The sequence below is a fragment of the Vombatus ursinus genome, unplaced genomic scaffold (assembly GCF_900497805.2).
Source record: "Vombatus ursinus unplaced genomic scaffold, bare-nosed wombat genome assembly UNPS02014789.1, whole genome shotgun sequence".
Lineage (NCBI taxonomy): Eukaryota > Metazoa > Chordata > Mammalia > Diprotodontia > Vombatidae > Vombatus > Vombatus ursinus.
Window position 1 is genome coordinate 25,359,499 of NW_020954567.1, and position 20,581 is coordinate 25,380,079.

Consider the following 20,581-nt stretch of genomic DNA (forward strand, 5'->3'; position numbering starts at 1 on the left):
GCACAGTTCCATCACAATTGTATATCACAAGTCTGTTCAGCCATTCCTCAATTGATGGGCATCCCCTCATTTTCCAATTCTTTGACATTACAAAAAGAGCTGCTATAAATATTTGCATGCATCCTATGATCTAGCTCCACTGGTCTCCTTGCAGTTCCTATAATAAGACGTTTCCTTATCTCCATGATTTTGCATTGTTTGTTCCCCATGTTCAGAATGCTCTGCACCCTCACCTCTTCCTTAATTTCCCTGGCTTCCTTTAAGACTCAGCTCCACTCTGACCTTCTTCAGTAAGCTTTTACTGCGTTCTTCAACTGCTAATGCATTCCCATTTCACTTCTTGAGGGCAAGAACTTTTTTTTTTTTTGCCTTACTGACTGAATGATTTAATTGATAGAGTCAAAAAAGTTCAAAATTATACAGAGGGCAGAAATAAATATATTATTGAACTTTGAGTCAGTAGTACTCAATTTCAGATTCCACTTTTGACCCGTGGTAAAGTCACTTAACTTATCTGAGCCTCAGTTTCCTCATCTGTGAAATGATAATGGATACTTGTGGTATCTAATAGTATTTTTGTGTTGCCTAACTGACATTGTGTTTATAAAGTGCTTAATAAAATGTAAAGTGGTAAATGAATATAATTTAATATTGCTTTCGTGAAAATATTATTAAGATTACCATACAACTAACTGTACTGTTTGCAGCCATGTTTGTCAGAACTTGTAGACTTTAGAGAAAGTACTAATTTTGTTTCTCCCCATTTCAGAATTTTGGCCCCACACAGTTGTTATCAAGATATTGAAACCCTTTATAACTTCCTAGTGACTAATGAGGTATGAGACATTCTTTATATTTTTATCTCTTTTTCAAAACAAATGGCTTTAATATGAAATAAAAACAAAAATTTTAGATTGTGGATGTAAGTGCTAGAAAGAAGAACACTGATGGATTTGAAAGAGTATTTTCTTAGGAATTAAAAGCCTTTTTAATAGATTCGTTTTGGGAGTTTTGCTGACCAGCTGTGTGACCTTGGATAGACCACTTATCTATGCCTCAGTTTCCTTATCTGTAAAATGAGAAGGATGGTTTAGATTATTTCTGAGGTCCTTTCTAGTTCTGAAATGATTTTTAAAATGCAGTAAAAGCAAATAAATTTATTCTGATATTAATTTAAAACTTATTACTTTGAGTGTAGGATGCTTGAGTACCTTTTATTTAATCATCAGTTATGTAATTCCCACCTTCACTGCTTTCTTACTAGAATATACACTGGAGCCTTCCATATAATACAATTAATTTTCTTTAATAGAATTTTTTGGTGTATGTTGATTTATTTAAAAGGTTTGAGTTACTAGAAATTCCAGAAGGACATAATAATATTTTATGGTCTCACCTTTAAGAGTAACACAGACCCTGAGAGTAACATTGCAATGAAAATACAGAGTGTTGTTTGAGTTTCCCCCCTAGGGTGTTTCTTAAGTCTGCTTATGTGCTTTCTTTTTCATTTTTTGTTCTAAGTATACTTTATATTGTTTTTTTAATTTCTCTTTGCTTAACAGTAGTTTAGGTTGCCTTTGTATTGTAACATTCCAAATTCACAATCATGATTCATTTTTTGAATAGAATTCTATACAAGAGTGAGAATAAAATGTTAGACTTTTGCATAATTTATAGTAAGTTTGGTTCCTTCATTGTTTAAGAGCATTTAGGTAGAGTTAGAGCTAGGATTCAAACCAAGGTCTCTAAATTTAAAATCTGTTTTTCCATTATGTTATAGTGTCACAATAAATACTTGGCATCATTCTCAATTCCTCACTCTTCACTCACATATTTAATTTATTGACAAATCTTGTAATTTCTGCCTTTATGATATCACTCATGTACATTCCCTTCTCTCCACTTACATTGCTGCCACTATCCTAATTTGAGTGCTCAACACCTCTGTCCTTAACTATTGTAATAGCCTTCTAATTGGTCTCCCTGTATTAAATCCTTCCCAATTTCATTCTGTCCTTACATACCTGCCAATATGAGTTTTCCAAAGTCTAAGTCTCCAAACTCAGTGAGCTCTAGAAGCATACTGTTATTTGTAGGATCATATATAAAGTTTTCTATTTGGCTTTTAAAGCTCTTCATAATCTGGCCCTTTCCTACATTTATAGTCTTCTTACATTTTACCAACCTCTATGAATTCTGTAATCCAGATACTCTGGCCTTCTTGTTATTCTTTGAACAGACACTCTATTTCCTGTTTCTATGCTGCTGTCCCCTATGCCTAAAATAATTTGCCTCCTCACCTCCACCTCTTAATATCTTTTCCTTTCTTCAAAACTTAGGTCAAATTTGACCTTCTATAGGAAGCCTTTCCTTGTATTCTCAGCAGTTCCCTCCTTCCCTCTCTCCCTGCCTCCCTTCCTTCCTTCCTCCCTCCTTCCCTTCCTTCCTTCTTCCTCCCACTCCCATTACCTTCTATCTATTCTGTGTCTAATTTGTACATACTTATTTACATGTTATCTCCTCCACTAGAAGGTGAGCTTCTTGAGGACAGGGACTGTTTTAGTCTTTGCATTCCCAGTACTTAATTCAGTCCCTGACACAGAGAGAAAACTTAAATTCTTGTTGACCAGCTGACAAATTAAGTCAAAATCATATGTGCTACTCTATAACAGTATCTAATACTTGATATTTATAATGTAAACTCATATTCCACAAGCCAGACATGAAAATAAATCCTGTTACTTCATATCATAGAGTCTCAATGTTGCAATAGACCTTAGAGATCATCTCATTTAACCCTACCAAAATTTAATTACAGCATCTCCAAATTTGTAGTCACACTGAACATATTTCCTGACAATTTCATTTTGTAGCAGAAATGAAATTTCTAGTATGTTTGAAAATATGTGAAATGAATATTTTAATCTATATGTTTCCTTTGTGACATCTAAGCCAGTAAATTAAGGCCACTGACTGTAGTTAGAATAAGGGCTCCCTGAGTTCAAGTTTAAAAATGAGGAAACTTAATCACTTTCTCCTGTTCACCTTAATTCCTTTTTTTATTGGCAAATGTCTCTCCAAATGAATGATCGTCTGGTAACCTAGTGTCTTCACTAAGAAAGAGTAAAAAGAAACCTACATACAAGACCTGTGTGTGCAAAAGAGATGTATAAAAGGATATCCTTTACATCCAGCTAGAGATTGGAGTGTGATGTTGTAGGCCACTAATCTGTTTCAATTTGGGTGGTGTGGCAGTGCTGAAGTTGGCTTCTCTGCTTTCCCTGTAAGTACAGGAAAGGTCCCATCTCTGATGTACGTTAGAAATGCTCTCTCATTTTTAGAGGTTCTAGGATAATGAATTGTGGGGATCAGGGTGCTGTCAGCAGCCTTTACTTCCAGAGCTATGTTTTGGAATCATTGAGCTCACTAACTAGTTGGAGACAATGAGAGTGAGACTGGAATGTTTTCTAATTTGTTCATGATTAGCTAATACGAGGGATGTGGAGGGTTTTCTCTATGATGCTAGATGTGTTGGTGAGTACTAAATGTTACAGTTTAGTCATTTTCATTGAATATCCAGATATTTTAAATCCTCCCACCTCAACGTGTTGGGCAGTTCTAATTGAGTTCTCACTAGTCGTTTGATTTAGTGTGCAATTTTAATGATTATGCTTTTGCTCATTTTTTTAGGCCAATAGCTGTATCAACTTTACTGCCCAGGAACTTTACGAATGTGTGTCACAGGCTGAATATCGGTAAGTCATCTATGATATAAATTTGTAATCAGAGTAAGCTTGTTGGGAGTAAAAGTTACTTGGAGCAGCTGTAATTTTCAGCTTACCTTGAGCTGCTTTGATTTTAGACTGTTCTCATCTTATATTTAATAAGTCACTCCCTCTCTTTGCTCTAAGTCTTGAAGTTGATGGGTCTGTTTTGTTATGAATAATTGACCTTGACAGAAAATGCTGAATAATAAAGCAGATTAAGCAGTTGTCAGATCAGTATTATGTAGTTTTTGCTTTCATTTTATAGTTGGTTCTAGTGTTTCTCCATTCTAATTATTTCTACCTAAATTTTCATATAGACTTGGAAGCCACTGAGGGAGTCAATGTTTTTCTTGAAATGGTGCTTCTTCTGTACAGTATTATGGCTCTATTCACTCACTTTTTCTAAACTCACTGAGGCAATTTCTAACTTACTAAGAGAACCAAGATACCAATTCTTCACTTGAAAAATTGAAAATGCTTTATTTAAAAATATTTATTTATTTTTCTTTCAATCTAAGACACAACTGAATAGTGTTTCTACAAAAGAAAGTTAAGGCCTTTTGTTTCTTCCTTATATTATTAGTTTGGATCTGTTAAATGCCTAGATTCTGCAGTAATAGAAATGATAATAATCACTTTTGTTTATATGGCAGTTTATACCTTAACGGCACACTTTGCTTACAGCACCCACGTGGATATTGGTTGGCATACAAAATACTAATCTTACTGATGAGGGAAGTGAGGCCTAGAGGGATTAAGTGACTTGACTAGGAGTTGTACCTCTGGAGCTTAATCTGGGGAGTTCTGGTTACAAGTCCAGCACTCTTTGCAAAGAGGAAGCTAAGAACATATTATATATTATATCAGTTTTAACTTATTAAAGGGTGAATTTAGGGAGAGGTGTTACTACCATGTAAAGAGGAATATTCTTAAGGCCTATTAATTATTGAAAGGCAGTTTCAGGTAGTGAATAGAGTTGACCTTGGAGCCAGGAAGATCTGGGTTCAAGTCTTAATTCTTATACGTACTTGTTATGTGACCCTGGGCAAGTCATTTAAACCTCTCAGTTCCCTTGGCAGTTCTCTTATACTATAAGTTGCATATAAGGTGCTGGCCTGCATTGGTAGAGGGAATTTCCTCACCTGGGAGTTCCTTGTACCAATGAAATCTCAGGTTTAGTCCCTATCCCCTATTTATTATTATTTAAAGTATTATATTATGCTTTCTTTCCTGGGGAGAAAAAAGGAGGAAAAAAAGAACAGATATGATTGATATTTTCCTTTTTTCTTAGGAAATAAATTTTATTCTCTGGCATTTTGGTCATATGGTTCTCTGATTTGTCTTCCTCAATTTTGCTTTTTATTTATAATATGAAAATGTAGCTGGAACTGTATGAATGGATGCAATGATAAAGTTAAATGAAAGGTGCTTCAATAAAATGTAGGCTAATAAAACAAATGAATCTGATGATTTTAAGCCACCATAATGACGAAAATGTGTAGTCTTTTTTACATAATACAGTTTATTCATTAGGGTCCTGACCACATTACCAAATTTCAGTCCTAGGTAGTATGAAAATAATTTTCTGCTATTATAGCTCAGTGGAAAAGATACTCTTCTATGACCCTGTAACCCATCAGTCTTTCTATGTAGATATTACGTGTTTGGCAGTTTGTGGATTTAGGGTTCATTTGGAAAAGCGTAATGTGTCTTCTAGTTATTGTATCATTTCTGAAGCTGATAAAAATATGTTAGATGGTTCCGTTATTATTATCTTAAGTAAAATTACAAGCAATTTAGATTAAAAGGGAAATTCCTTAAAGGAAAGACAGCTCTCTCCAACATGTTTAAAATATTTGGATTTTAGTTTCCTTTTTGACTAACGTCTTTTTGCATTCATGAATTTCATTTATGCTAGCTATATTTTTAGGATACCAGTCACTCATCTTTTTTTTTAATTGCTGTGCTGTGTGAGCTAAGAAGCTGACTACTGGACTAGAGGCTATTAGAACTGGGATGGTAGGGGTGGGGAGGAGGTATATGAGTGTGTGTGTGTGTGTGTGTGTGTGTGTGTGTGTACGCATGTGCATGCATAGTAGTTGACCTTAAAAAAATTTGAATAGTGCCTAAGTTCTGTGTGAAGCAGCCCTGATGCTATTTAAAAGCAGTTGGATTTTGTGGCACCAGTTCCATTTTGCATAGTTTTTCATAGACTATAAACTCAACTTTCTGTGTCAGTTTCAGAAAGACTCCCTCTTTCAGTTTCTCTACTAGGACCGCAAAAGATGAAGTAGAAAGGGAGATTCTCTTTTCCCTTACTTGACATAGGGCCAAATATGTTTGATAGGTGAGGTTGAACAGACACCCCCCCCTTTTTTTAAAGAATTTTAATAGAGTAATATTAGTGCCTGCCAATTTCTCTGTAATCCAGTGGAGGAAGCAGAAATAGTTCACATTTAGCTGGCATACATATTACTTCCTTGGGAATGTTAAAGCAAATAATAATTTAAAGTGCTTGAGTTTTTAGTTCTTTTATGATTTCTTGTCTCCAGAATTGACTGTAAAGGAGGGAATTGTCAATGTGGAAACCAGACATCTGTAGAAGGGCCTCTGTTTTAATGCTGTCGGGAGGTTATGAGTGCTTGGGGTGGGGGGTGGAGAACAGGAAACTGTGTGTAGAACCTGATACAGAAGAAAGATAATGTTTCAGGTTGAAAGTATCATTGATTAAAACTTGCACTTAGTAAGGCAAGGGAGAAAACAGAAAATCTCGTTACATGATTATAATTCAGGTTGACTTTTAAAATCTCTTGCAGTCAAACTCTTCCTTCACGTTTTTTCAGTTCTTATTAGAGGGACATTTGCTTACCTACTCCTTTCCCAAGGTCATATGGGAATTTTATTCAGAAGCCTACGTCGGTGCGTTAACCCACTCTTAGGTATTATAAAAAGGAAGTGGATAGAGTAAATTCTTATTGTCTGTTCCAGTTTTGACTTTTTCAGGAAACCTACAAGGCACAGTCATTTTTTCAGTATAAATTAAATACTAGTTTATGACATGAAGTTCAAAAAGTACCTGGCAAAGCCAAACAACCTTCCACTTCAGGCATATACAAACCATGCTGCCATTTTCTCATTAAGAATGCTTTTGGGGGCAGCTAGGCGGCTCAGCAGGTAAAGCACTGGCCCTGGAGTCAGGAGGACCTGGGTTCAAATCCAGCCTCAAACACGATAGTCACTAGCTGTGTGACCCTGGGCAAGTCACTTAACCCCAGTTGCCTCGCCCCTCAAAAAAACTGCTTTTTGAAATGTGCTTGTTTTGTGAGGATGGGGACTTGCTCAGTTTCCTCAAGATTAGACTAGACTAGAGTTCCTGGTCTGTAACACAGAGCCTCCAAGACACAACCTTAGAATAAAGACCCAAATATACTGTAGAGGACTTGGATTTTTTCATTTTTAAATGAGGAAGCATGTTACATGATCCATAAATAATAAAGTAAGTTTTGAACATCAAAAGCTCTTCAGATGAAAAGATTTAGTCAGAAATAGCCCTTAAATGTACACAAATATTCATCTCCATCCTTTTAGGAAGAATTTTAGGGAAACTACATCAAATAGTGGCTGTTTGTTTTGTAATTAATATAGTTGTTTAGATAAAATTGAACTGGTAAATACAGCAAGATAGTCAAACATCCAGCAAGATAGATTTTTTTTTTTAACTGACTCAGTCAAACCAGTCAGTTGTTTTGGTTTTTGTCTCTACAGCCAAATCAAGACTGAGGCTCTTAACTGAATTATTCAGGGGAAAACACATTTCTATCACTTGTTTCAATACAGTGTATTCAGTTTTCCTCTTGCCTAATTAATAACTTTCTAGAGTTATGCATATAGATGAGGAAAAAGTATTTCTGTATTGACTGAATTATATAGAGAATTGTGTCTTTTTGACTTTTGCCATGGAACCAATCTAACATAAATGTTCATAGTTTGATTACGTGCCCTACATTCTCTAATTTTTCTTTGAAAATAGGTTAATGGTGATAGAGGGTATATCCAGTAGTAAAATTGTTCTTGAACTTAATGTTAAATGCTTAAAAAAAAACACCTTGAAAAGTAGATAAAGGTCTAAATTAGAGGAAACTAGTGGAACAAAAAACTTTACTAAGGAATTACACCATGTACCTCTGTTTTGCAACTTGGTATTCATTGTGTTTTTGTTTCAGGATCTGCTAGTGAAATGACAGTTGACTTTTTTATACAGTAGAATAATAAGTTCCTTCAAAGCAGGGTCTCTTTCATTGTTGTGTTTGTATCCCCAGCACCTAGTGTAATGTTGGGCACATAGTAAGTGCTTAATAAATGCTTGCTATTGTTTTGCCTACTTTTTTTTTCCAGACAGATACTTACATTGCTTGTTTATAATCATAGCACAGTGCCTGACACATAGAAAGGGTTTTTAAATGCTTTATCATGACATGTAAAGGAAATGTCTTCAAAATTATTTTTAAAACATAAAAACAAAGCCATACCTTTAACATACATGCCACAATCCTAAAAAAAATGTTTGTTTCACTTTGTTTACTTTGAATTAGGGAGAAAGTTATGGTGGGAATATGGAATGGGAAGGAGACAAAGAAATAGAAATAAAATAGAAATAAAAATGTAAATGTGAACCTAAATTGGCCTTTTTGGGCCACTTTGACCTTTTTTGGTAGTTGACCATTAAGTTTTAGTTAAAGCAATAATTATGTGCACCAACATATTTAAACAACTCTAAAAATTTGTGGCTTTTCTTCCATTCGTCTTAGTAGTTTGTATAAGATAGCTATTATAGTAAGTAGTATGTTATATTTCCTCACTCTGTTGTCTGTACTCTTGTTTCTAATAAATCAGAGCAGAGTAGGACTGACAGAATGGCATAGTAATCCAATCTCTGAAGCTAGAGATGTAACAGTCACAATTATTCACAGTACATAGTTAAGTGATTGGCCCTGAGCTCCAGTCACATTCTAGGTTAATTCAGTCTGCTGACTGAAATGTTGTCCATAGTGTGAATATAATGAGAGTACATATTTTGATGGATTCTAAAAGTGACAGAGATAACACATTTTAGCTTTGGACTTCCCATTTGATTCTTTAACATCAAGCTTCAACTATAATAATAGTAAACTGCATTTTCTACTTAATTCTAATGAGTGTATTATTTCAGAGATACAGTTCCACTCCACTGTAGTGGAGTGCTAGACGCGGAGTCGGAAATACCTGGAATCAAATCCTGCCAGTAATACTGAACTAAGTTTTATGACCCAGGAAACATCACCTCTATGTCTTAGGTAAACTAAGTCATGAATTGTGAGTTAGCATGCCAGGAGTACCTCACAGATTATTCGTGACTAACTCTTATTTCTGCCAAAAGTAGAAACAAATTAGATGCTCATTTTAATAAAAAAGAAAAAGATTTTGACATTATTAAGACCCCACTCAAAAAGAATTGCATTTCTTTGAAGCAGAAGAAGGCTACTTCAAGTAGATGGGTACTTCAGCAGAAAGCATGGTTGTGTCATTTCTTCTAGAATAGTCTCAGCTCCTCAGGAAAGCAATCAAAGCCCTTCACAATCTGACTTCAGCTTTCTATATCATTTCCTATTCCCCTACTATATTCCAGAAAGATTTTTTCTTCAGATTCTACCTGAATCCTGCCTTTTCTTCTAGGTACAACATAAAGTCTGTGAAACTTTCCACATACAACACAAGGCTGTGAAACCTTCCACAACCAGTCCAGGCCACCAGTGGTCTCTCCCTTTATATTTACAGAACTAGTCTATACCATTCATTTGTAACATGCTTCCTTGTAATGTTTTTTTTTTTAAATACTTTATTTATAGAGCCTCTCTCTCAACCTGAAATGTAATGCTCTTGAAGATAGTGACCGTATCTTCTCCCTTGTTATATCTCCTGTGGTGTTTTTTTTCCTTCCTCTATGTGTATTCCTCCACATAGTCCTATTCCAAAGCCTTATTTACAATTGTAGGGAGAGCTCCTATCAGGGAGATCACAGGTGGTGAAGTATCCAAGTACGTGCTTAGTAAATAGCTATTGGAAACTGCCACAAGATGTTGGAATGGTGTTTCATCCTTGAACTGAGGTAATATTCATAGGATCATATATTTGCATCTGATAATATTTTATTAAGTTATCTAGTCCAACTCCTTCATTGTAAAGATGAGGAAACTGGGCCTCAGAAAAATCTTGCCTGAGATCACAGACGTAGCAGAAATGAAATTTCAACACAGGTCCTCTGTACCACACAAACTAGTAGAATATACAGAATATTGGATTTGGAGTCAGAAACGGGTCTGCATTTGGGTCTGAACTGGACCCTGCCATTTATTAGCTATGTGACTTGAGGCAAGTTATTAAACTTCATCTGTAAGATGGGGATAACAGAATGATCTCCTTCCACATGGTTGTTTAAGAGTCAATTGTGATCAACATAAAGTGTTTTATAATACTTAAATACTCAATGAATTTATAACTCCATTGGTATAGGTACTTTTAACACCAATACAGATGACACATCTCTAAGCTAGTAATTTCAGAATAGCTCTGGCTGAAAATGTTATCATCCTGTGGCTTACCTGAGTTTGGCCCTCTCTAAATTTAGCTAGGTTGATCCTTAGACAACACATTTCTAGTTTATCACTAGACCATTACCTGAAGCCTTTCAATTATAAGATATATCAGAACTTATTTCACTGGCAGCAAAGCCTTTAAGAACTCATGGTCACCTCTAAACCACATGAAGCGTATGAGTAGACTGTTAGGGGAAGCTTTATACAGTAATGTGTAGTTATCAGTTATTATCATTTATTCTGAAAGCTTCTTGACCAAGTTCTGCTCTGTTGCAGATAACACCAGAGCGTAAGGTTCTATCATGGGAGAAATGCTTTTTAAGACATAGTGCTGGCAACAGACTATTTGCTTTTCACGAATCAGCCTAGCTAATTGTGGAGAAGCACATTCCTAGTAGGATGGTCGCTAGATCATGAATTCTTTGGTCATGATAATACATAAAACAAATGAAAATACAAAATAGCTCTCAGTCCTTTGTGGCCCTCCCCTTCTGCTTCCCCAGTGATAGTGGCAGAGTAGAAGAAAAGCAATCAAGGGATAACAAGAATCTTAAAGTTTTTAAACCATATGTTAAAAGGAAGTGCAACAGAATGGAAGGATGGCTCACAGATTCTCCTTTGAGAAGTAGATAAAAAGAATCAGTAGAGTTGTTCTTAGGATATATCCAAAGTGCAGAAGAAACATTTCATGTTTCTTAGTCATATCATATTTCAGTGCTTATGTTAAGCATTTTCATAAGGACTGATATGAATATGTTGATGGCCAACAACCTGAGGAGGAAAGAGAGTCTATGGCGAGCTTGATATAAGACCTTCTAAATTAAATCAGCACATGATGTGACAGTTGGTGACTTTAACACAAAGGTTATTGCAAAAAATATGTTGGAAAATATTACTAAGAATCAAGAAATGAGAGAGATCTAAGTTTTAGAAGCCATGTTCTTTATCTCACAGAAGGCAGAGCCAAGATGGCTTCAGGATGCAAGTAACAGGATGAAGTATAGTTACCTCCCCCTGAGAACTCTTCCAAAGAGGTCAACAAAACAAACCAACCCAAATCTAGATTTCTTAAATCCAAAAAAAGTCACAGCAAGTCACTTTCCAGCTCAGGTTGGAGCAGGGAGTCAAACAGAACTTTGGACACTTGGAACAGGGTCTGACCAGGAGTGGGCAGCAGAGAGCACTTTAGTGCAGAGGAGAGGCTGTAAAACAGGGAAAGAGGAGGTCCCAAGTCCATACAGGGCACCTTGTACCAAAACAAAAACAAAAACAAACCAGAGCTACTTAGAAACTTTGAAATTCAGATGGGAATTTAGAGAAATATAAAAAGGCATCAGAGGAAGTCTAATTAGAAGGCTTAAGAGTAGTTCTCTTACAACTTAATCTAAATGGAAGGATGGAAAGGGAAGGGAAGATGAATACACTTGAGGGGTGGGGAGAAGAAAAAGGAAGATTAGGGGGAAATAATCTCACAATTAGGGTGTACAGGTAGAAGTCTATACAAAAAAGGAGGTGAGTGTTGCATGGAAGTGACTAATACATGAACCTCACTTATTTGAACTGGTCTAAAGAGGGAAAAATACACACGTAAATACAGAGTTGGGTACAGAAATCCAGTTCACATTATAGGAAAAAGGGTGATGGGGGAATTAGAGGGTAAATTATAGAGAGATTAGTCTTAGGCAAAACAAATTCCAGCTAAAGATGTACCAAAATATTTATAGCTCTTTTTTTTTTGGTGGCAAAGAATTGGAATCTGAGGTGGGTACCCATCAATTGGGAAAGGGCAAAATGAATTGTGGTTTATAAATATGTTGGAGTATTATTTTCTTGTAAGTAGTGATAAAGAGGATGATTTCAGCGAAATCTGAGAAGCTTGTATGAACTGATGCAGAGTGAAGTGAAGAGAACCAGAACAATTTGTACAGTAACAACAATATTGAAAAGACAGTCAGCTTTGAAGGACTTAGGAACTCCAATCAATGTAATGATCGGTCACAGTTCCAGAGGTCTAATGATGAGAAACATATTACTCACCACCTTATAGAGAAGTGAGAGACATGGAGTACAGTAATACACACACACACACACAAACACTTTTAGATATGGCTAATGTGGAAATTTGTTTTGCTTGACTATACATGTTTGTAATGGGATTTATTTTTCTTTCATTCTCAGTTGGGGTTTAGGGAGAGGCAAGAGAGAGAATGTAGGTTTTTGTTGATTGAAAAAAAAATTAATTTAAAAAATATTCTACAGCACATTAAATCTTTACAGCTAGGTAGTTGTCCAAAAAGTGTAGTAAATACAAGATCCCACTGTGGTTATTTATGATTATTATTATTACTGCTATAAAAATCATTTGATTTAGTAGAGCACAATATCATTTTTCCAGTAAGTTGGTATCTTCTGTGCATATGTCACAATCATACATGATTCCTTGAAGCATAACAAAAAAATAATTTTACTCAGTAACCCTCTGATTATTAATGTCAGGGAAGCAGATGCATACTTGCCAAAAGTGTTTTCTCTTGTCAAGGAGGATATTTGGTACAACGTTCAAAAGAAAAAAGGATTCCTTATAGTTAGTGAGGTCTTTCACATGCTCCCATTATAAATGACACTGTGTGGTTTGCATCAAGCACTAGAACATTACTAACCTTCCTGAATGAGATCCATGAGCACTCAAAAGAATTCAACATATCTATACATGCAGTTAAAACACGTAGATGAATATGTTATCCATACTATGATACGTATTTGAATGGAAAGTTTATAGCTGTGGTCCATCAATTCATCTGTTTTGGACAGGCTTTGCAGATAGCTTATGAACTGGACCCAGTATGAGAGAGGAAGAGGAAAGTGAGTTGGATTAAATTTGGAAATTCTGTAGTAATTTTAATGGCCCAGGTACTCTACTAAAACAAAGGCCCATCTTACTAACATCAGTGTTAGTGATAATCTAACCTCAAGTTGCAGAATACTACAGAATTAAAGTTGTAGGTCGCTAAGTGGGCCGTGGAGTAGGCATGACTAGACTAGTTATATTATCAGAACAAAACTGTTTAGGAGGAAATGGCATAAAAGATGGATGGGTAGGTCCATTATGTGGAAAGGTGAAGAGCCTATGTTCTTTATTGGTATTTGTCCAATGTCAGGAAGACTCTCATCATGTTGGGTGGAATTCTTATGAGGGGTTTAAAGGAAAAAATAGAGCAGAGTTGCAAAAGATGAAAAGATATTGATAGATTATGATCTTCATAATTGGAGGAACTGCTCACATTGATAATATCAGAGGTCTATTTTAGTATTCTGAAGACTCACCGTTGAACTAGTTTCTCTTTCCACATAAACGTAAAAATTTAGATCTGCCAAGTTGCATCCAGACTTTTTACTTTATGGAAGGTAGTTTGAATAAAATTTTAATTGAAGGACTAGCAATTCTTTGGGACTGGATCTGTGATTTCATTGGTTTAGGTAACTCTCAGGGGAGGAAACTCCCTTTACTAATGCAGGTTGGTACCTTCTCTGCAGTTTAGTCTTGCAGGGTTGCTCAGTCATTTGCTTAGGGTCACAGGCCAGTGTATGTCGGAGGCAAGGCTCGAATCTAGTCTTCCAGGCTTTGAGGCTGGCTATCTAGTGACTTTGCCACACTGTCTGTCTATCACCAGGTGTGAACATAGCCAAATTGTTTTTCTAAGAGTGAGGGCTAGCTACTTGTTTCCTTAGTTCATTAGTATTGTTCAGGTTTACTTTGAAATCTTTTGAATCAAGAGCCTATCATAACATGTCCTGATTATTCTTGTAAGAAAGCTTGGTAATGTATCACATCTTTCTTTTGTTAATTGGCACAGGTATGACTGCAGCAAGATTTTTAATTTAATACATAGGATATTAAATATTCATGAGCTAGGGACATTTATATTGTCATTAGCTTGTTGCTTTAAAAAATAAACTTACTAAAATGTGTCATGAAAATGTTCCAGTCATCTTTGCAAGTGAGTAAATGTGTATCAGGAGTCATTACAGAATATTACCCAGTAAAGATCCTTGAGGTCTGTTATTAATGGAGATGATTGATTTGGTATTCAGAGGGAATTGCTCCTTGCTATCTTGTGATTTATAGTCAGCAGTAAAGTGTGTCTGATCATGCTGTGAGGTATAATATGGTGTAACAGAGTTTGTATGTGGGTAGTTAAAATGTCTTGATTGTCTTTGCCATTCAGTAAAATTGTGTTAGAGATGTATATTACCCCCAACTCCCTGCAAAATGGAAATTCAACCTAAATTATTCATTGATTGAGTTCATTGCCACATATTTTGAACATGTGATGTGTAAAGCCCATGAGATATCATGAAGCATGTGAATGTGATGGAAACCTAAAGTCTCCTGCTAACCTATTCTTCTGGTTTAATATAGAAAATAGAAGAAAGTCAAATGCCCCCAACGCAGTATAATATCTTTTAGATGGAACTCTTTTAATTACGTATGAGTATCAAGATACTTAAGGAAAAGATGCAACTGCATCTTTTTTTCACTGACATTGAGCTTAGCTTAAGCTAGGGCAATTTTATTCTTAGCCTTCATCTTTAGTTTCTTTCATGTTAATTCTTACCCAGCAAGTCAAATCAGCATGCATTTATTAAGCACCTTCTCTGTGCCAGGTACTGTGCTAGATGATGAAAATGTAAAGAGAAGGGAAAAAACCAGTCCCTGCCCCCAAAGAGCTCATATTCTAATGGGAGTGGAGGGAGACAACATGCAAACCACTACATACAAACAACATATATACAGCACAAATTGGAAATAATCTCAGAGGGAAGGCTCTAACATTAAGAGTGACTGGGAAAGGTTTCTTGTAGAAAATGGAATTTTAGCTGAGACTTGATGGAAGTTAGGAGATTGAGGTGAAAAGGGAGAGAATTCCAGGCATAGCAGACATCCATCAAAAATTCAAAGTCCAAACTCCAAAGGTGGAGTGCCTTGTACAAGGGTTGGAAAAGAGGCCAGAGTCACTAGTCAGATAAAAGAGTACATGGAGGGGAGTAAGGTACAAAAAGACTGGAAAGGTAGGGAGTTGACAGTTTATGAAGGGCTTTAAAAGCCAAACAGCAGATTTTATATTCGCTCCTGAGGCAATAGGGAGCTACTGGAATTTATTGAATAGGAGAGTGACATTGTCCGACCCAGTTTTAGGAAATCGTTTTGAGAGCTACATAGAGAATGGACTGAAATAAGGAGAGAATGGAAGCAGAAAGGCCAGCCATAAGGCTGAGGGCCTGCACCAGGGTGGTGGCAGTGTTAGAGTAGAGATGTTTGGAAGGGAGAATTGACAGGTTTTGGCAACAGATTGAACATGGCGGTGAGAGAGAATGAGTGACCAAAAAGTACATTGAAGTTGTGAGCCTCAGTGACAAGGAGGATGGTGGTGCTCTTAAGAGTAATAGGGTAATTAGGAAAAGGGGAATGTTTAGGGGGAAAGAGAATAAGTTCAGTTTGGAATGTGTTGAGTTTAATACATCATTGAGACATCTAGTTTGAAACATCCAATAGTCAGTTGGAGATAGGAGATTGAATGTTAGAAGAGAGGTTAGGACTGGTTAAACAGATCTGAGAATCATCTGCACCGAGCACCTCCAAAATGATATCTCATTGTGACAATCATTACCACAGAAACAAGCAATTTTTGTTAGCTTTCAAAAATCTTTTTTGCCTTTTTATCTTCTGTTAGAATTGGAAGCATGTACCAAATTAGTCAAAAAAACAAAACAAAAACAAAAACAAAACAGCTCTATGCTTACAATAAAATCTCTTTGAAAGTATGGATGTGTGTGTTCTATATATTATGTCTATTCACATTAAAAATAATACGAATTTATATTACCTACTCAGGTTTTTTTTTTATATTTGAGGGAAAAGTGTGGTTTAAATTTGGACTGGATTTAAATGATGGAATCTTATATAGAAGTGGCCAGGGCACACACTGTTCTAAGAACTAGAAAAGACCCTCTGACAGTTCTATTTCCTGACACTCTGTAGCAGCCCTCGAAGGCAGCCAGGGTTAAAGGTAAGAGTGAAATTCTAAGAGTTCTGTACATTTTTCTTTCTCCCATGACATCTAGCACAGAACCTTGAAAATAGATTATTTGCAGTGCTGTTAAAGTATACTTCTCCTTTTCAGAGCCAAACTCTTAGAAAGTCATCTATATTCATTGCTTTCAATTCTTCATCACCTATTCTCAACCCTTAGCAAATCTTACTTCTCTTCACACTACTTAGATTGCTGTCTTCAAGGTTACCAACAATCTCTTAATTACTAAATATAATGACTTTTCTCATTCTTACCCTATTTTGCCTTCCTGTAGCTTTTGAGATTTTTTTTCCTTTGGCTTCCATGACATTGTATTTTTCTAGTTCTTTACTTTTGATCCCACTCAGAGTTTTTAACTGAAGCATTATTTATTTCCCAATCGCTAAATCTGGGTGCCCTGACCTGTAACTTTTTCAATTTCTTGTTCTCATCTACCTTTGATTCACTTGTTATCTCTACACATATAACTGTATCATGTTCACACCAGTAGCTCCCAAATTCAACTCTATCAATAAGCATCTACTGTGTTAATATTTTTCTTATATTTCTGTTTTAGATAACCAACTGTCTGCTAAAGAGCTTTATCTCGGTGTTTCAAACAAGTTGTCAAGTCAGTGTCTTTCACATTCATTCTCTTTTCGCTGCGCATCCACTACCTTAGTTCAGATCCTCATTACATTTCCCCTAGACTATTGCAATCACCTGGTTGGACTTCCTGTTTCTACTTACTTTTCCCCTTATGTGCTCACCATACAGTTGCCAAAAATTATTTAAGACAGAGGTTTGGCTATGGCATTCCTCAGCTCAAAAATCTTCAGCAACTCCCTGTTGTCCCTAGGAAAAAATAAATTCCTCAGTCTAGAATTTAAGGCCTATCTCCCTATCTTGCCAGACTTATTTAATATTCTTTCTCTATATTCCAACCAAATTAAGCTACTAAATGTTCCTGGTAGGTTGCATTCTCTCTTCCATCCCTATGCCTTTACACAGACTACCAGTCATACTAGTAATACACTTCCTCATCATCATCTTTATTTTCTTCCAAGACTCAATTTAGGTGCTAGCTTCTACTGATTTACTTACTGATTTAACTCCTTTCCTGATTACACTCAGTTAGGCTTCTCTCTCTTCTGAAATTGCCTTGTATTTCATTATCTCTGTACATGCTATATTTCCTCATAGAATTTCATTCCTTTGAGGGTTGGACATGTTTAATTTTTGTCTTCATATGCCCCAAAGCCTAACACAGAGTAGGTGCTTAAACAGATGTTTGTTAAATCTTTTGTTAGATTTTTGAGTTGTGGTGCTTTATAAAGAAAGTTAAATACTCAATTGTTATTAATTTCTTTTGGACAGGACCTGTTATTTCATTAGTATAGAGAACTTTCAATGATAAAAATTCTTTTGCCAATGCTGATTGACATCTGCTCTGCAACTTGAAGCCTTCCAGAGTTGTCTGAGGCCCTGAGCAGTTCAGGAACTTGTTCAGGGTCACAGAACCAGTGTGCATTAGAAGCAGGTCTTGAACTCAGGTTTTCCTGATTTTGAAGCTGGTTCTCTATCCACTATACTGCACTGCTTCTCATCTTAATTAAGTGGAGTGAGCAAGAACATTACGCACTAACTATATCAAAAACAGGAAGCAAGGAAGGAAAAAAGAAAAAGAAAGCCTTCTTCCACTAGGTTTAAAAAATATATAAATGAAAATTCTGTTGGATTGTTATAGCAGTTCAAATTCTAAAAATCATAGAAATTGAAAGGATGATAATATCTAATAAATCCTATCCCAAATTAATTCTTCTGTACATTAGGGATCTATGATTTCAGCATTGTAGATAACACCTTCTACTGTTGCATAGTGTAACCCCTCAGTACCTTAGTTAGATGGTTTGACAAGTTTCCATGGCCCCAAAAATATTGACCTGGTGGTTAACCTTTTGATGATGATCTTTTCCAAACTTAGGTAGTCTTGTTCCCAGACAAAAGACATACTGTCTATCCCTGGGCCTGGAGGTTTTCCAGCATATCAAACCAAAGATTGTTCCACTGACAGCCTTCAGGAACACAAGTTTATCTTCCTGCCACAGTGGAGAATAGTGTAAGACTTTAGTGGAAATACACAAATTACACATCACTCTCGTCATAGAAAATGACTTCATTGTTTTCTGTCATTGAACTATGGAAGCACATTTTACACTTCTCGCTGACAGTATTTCGTGTTTCATATACATCTCAACTGAGCTTGAGTAAGTTTGCTTGTTACCGTCACTGCCCCCAGTAACTCCTTTGTTGAGAAATACAAAGAAACCTTAATCCTTGTGGGTTTTGGTAACAGGAAATTGTATTACATTTCCTAGACTGCATTTTGAAACATTACTGGTATATATTGTGGTCTAAATTAAGAAGACTGTGAGAGGGAACCAAATTGAAGAAGTTTCTCTTACTGGTTAGAACTGTAGTAACTATATAAATATGGTGAAAAATACATCTCAGACTCATCTATTAAACTACTTTCAATATATGGCTGTTGAATACCAAAAACTGTATTTTAAAGGTGTTAGCTGTGACTGTCAAATGAAGAACGAATGTCAGTAAGTCACCTTTCAGGATTACTGTGGTTTCTGATGCAAATGAAAATATTAATATGTGGTTTTGAGCATAAAAATAAAATCATGATGCCTTTATAAGAACCTTCTGTTTTCTCTTAGTCATATCTCTTGAATGGTTGATAAACAGAAGTTGCAAGATCCTCTGAGAGCCTGAGTGGCAACAAAGGTTGTGTCTAGCAAATTTATTATAGATGATGCATGGAGAACATAATAAATCTAAGCTTCTTGACTTATCTTTTTAGGTTGGAGTTTAGGATGAATTTTAAAGCTTGAAGAGGTCTAATGTTGAAAGGAAAAAGGTTATTCTTAACAATTTTGTTTCCATAATTCCTCATCCTTTACAACATGTACAGAATTTATGGCATAGACATGTAGGTCATAAATTTGTCTCTGATATTGCATTGAAATAGCCATGGTTTTTATGATTAGTACCTCTACTAACAGATCAAAATACCTTCTTTAGTTGGTGTAATCAAAGTATTCATCATCTGTTAGCCAATCCTCTATCTCCTCTGAGTTTAACTTATAGAAGTATTTAGACAGTAGCCATACAATCCATTGTCAGGTCCATATTCAAAGTCTTACAACTTGTTATAGTACCTGTGATGCAGTGATTCCTTGTACCATCCCAAATTAGAACTTAGGGTAGTTATAAAATCTTCAAGGAGTAGATTTGTTTTCAGTTAATCAGTGAGTAAACATTTATTGTAAGGTACTATAAAGAATATAGACACAAAAAGTGAAATAGTTCCTATTCTCAAGGAGCTTACATTCTATCAGAGGAGACAATATGTACATACATACATATGTATATACAGAATAAATGCAAAGTTAATACAAGATATTTAGGAAGAGAAGATACCCACAAGTGGGGGATCAGAAAAAAATTTGGGGTAGAAGGTGGTACTGAGGTGCATTTTGAAGAAAGAGAGGGATTCTATAAAGTGGAGGAAGGAGTACATTCCAGGCATGAAGAATGTCCAGTGAAAAGACATGGAGGCAGGAGAGGGAGTGTCTGCTGACTGTGAGGAATACGTAGGTCAGTTTGGCTAGAGCACAGATTGCAGAAAGAAAGATAATGTATAATGAGGTTGGAAAGATAGAATGGGCCCAGATTGTGGAGAGCCTACCTCATGACTTTATATTTTGTCCTAAAAGTAATATGGAGTCAGTGGAGTTTATTGATAGGGGAATGACATAGTCAGATCTACACTTAAGGAAAATCACTTTGGCAACTGAGTGGATGATAGAGATCAAAATGGGAAGAGAGTTGACTCAAGAAAGCCAATTAGAAAGTCAGTTTAATAGTATAAGAGGTGATGAGAGCCCAAACTAAGATCACTGTATGAGGAAAGAGAAGGCATCAGATATAAAAAATTTGACAACAGATGTCTAAATCTATATATGTGGGGTAAGGAAGAGTGAGTAGTTGAGGACAACACCAAGATTATGAAATTGAAAGATTGGAAGAATGGTTGTAC

The 20,581-nt window shown here is 35.8% G+C and overlaps 1 protein-coding gene across 3 annotated transcripts in view; it reads left to right on the top strand.

Annotated features, from left to right (window-relative positions):
• The window catches only part of SWT1 (SWT1, RNA endoribonuclease homolog), a 136,535-nt gene that overhangs the window by 109,190 nt on the left and 6,764 nt on the right, over nucleotides 1-20,581 (top strand). For all 3 annotated transcript variants that reach the window (XM_027868561.1, XM_027868560.1, XM_027868562.1), the window contains exons 17-18: nucleotides 770-836; nucleotides 3,691-3,755. In XM_027868561.1, coding sequence (XP_027724362.1) covers nucleotides 770-836; nucleotides 3,691-3,755 — 132 coding nt within the window. The remainder of the gene's footprint in view (nucleotides 1-769; nucleotides 837-3,690; nucleotides 3,756-20,581) is intronic.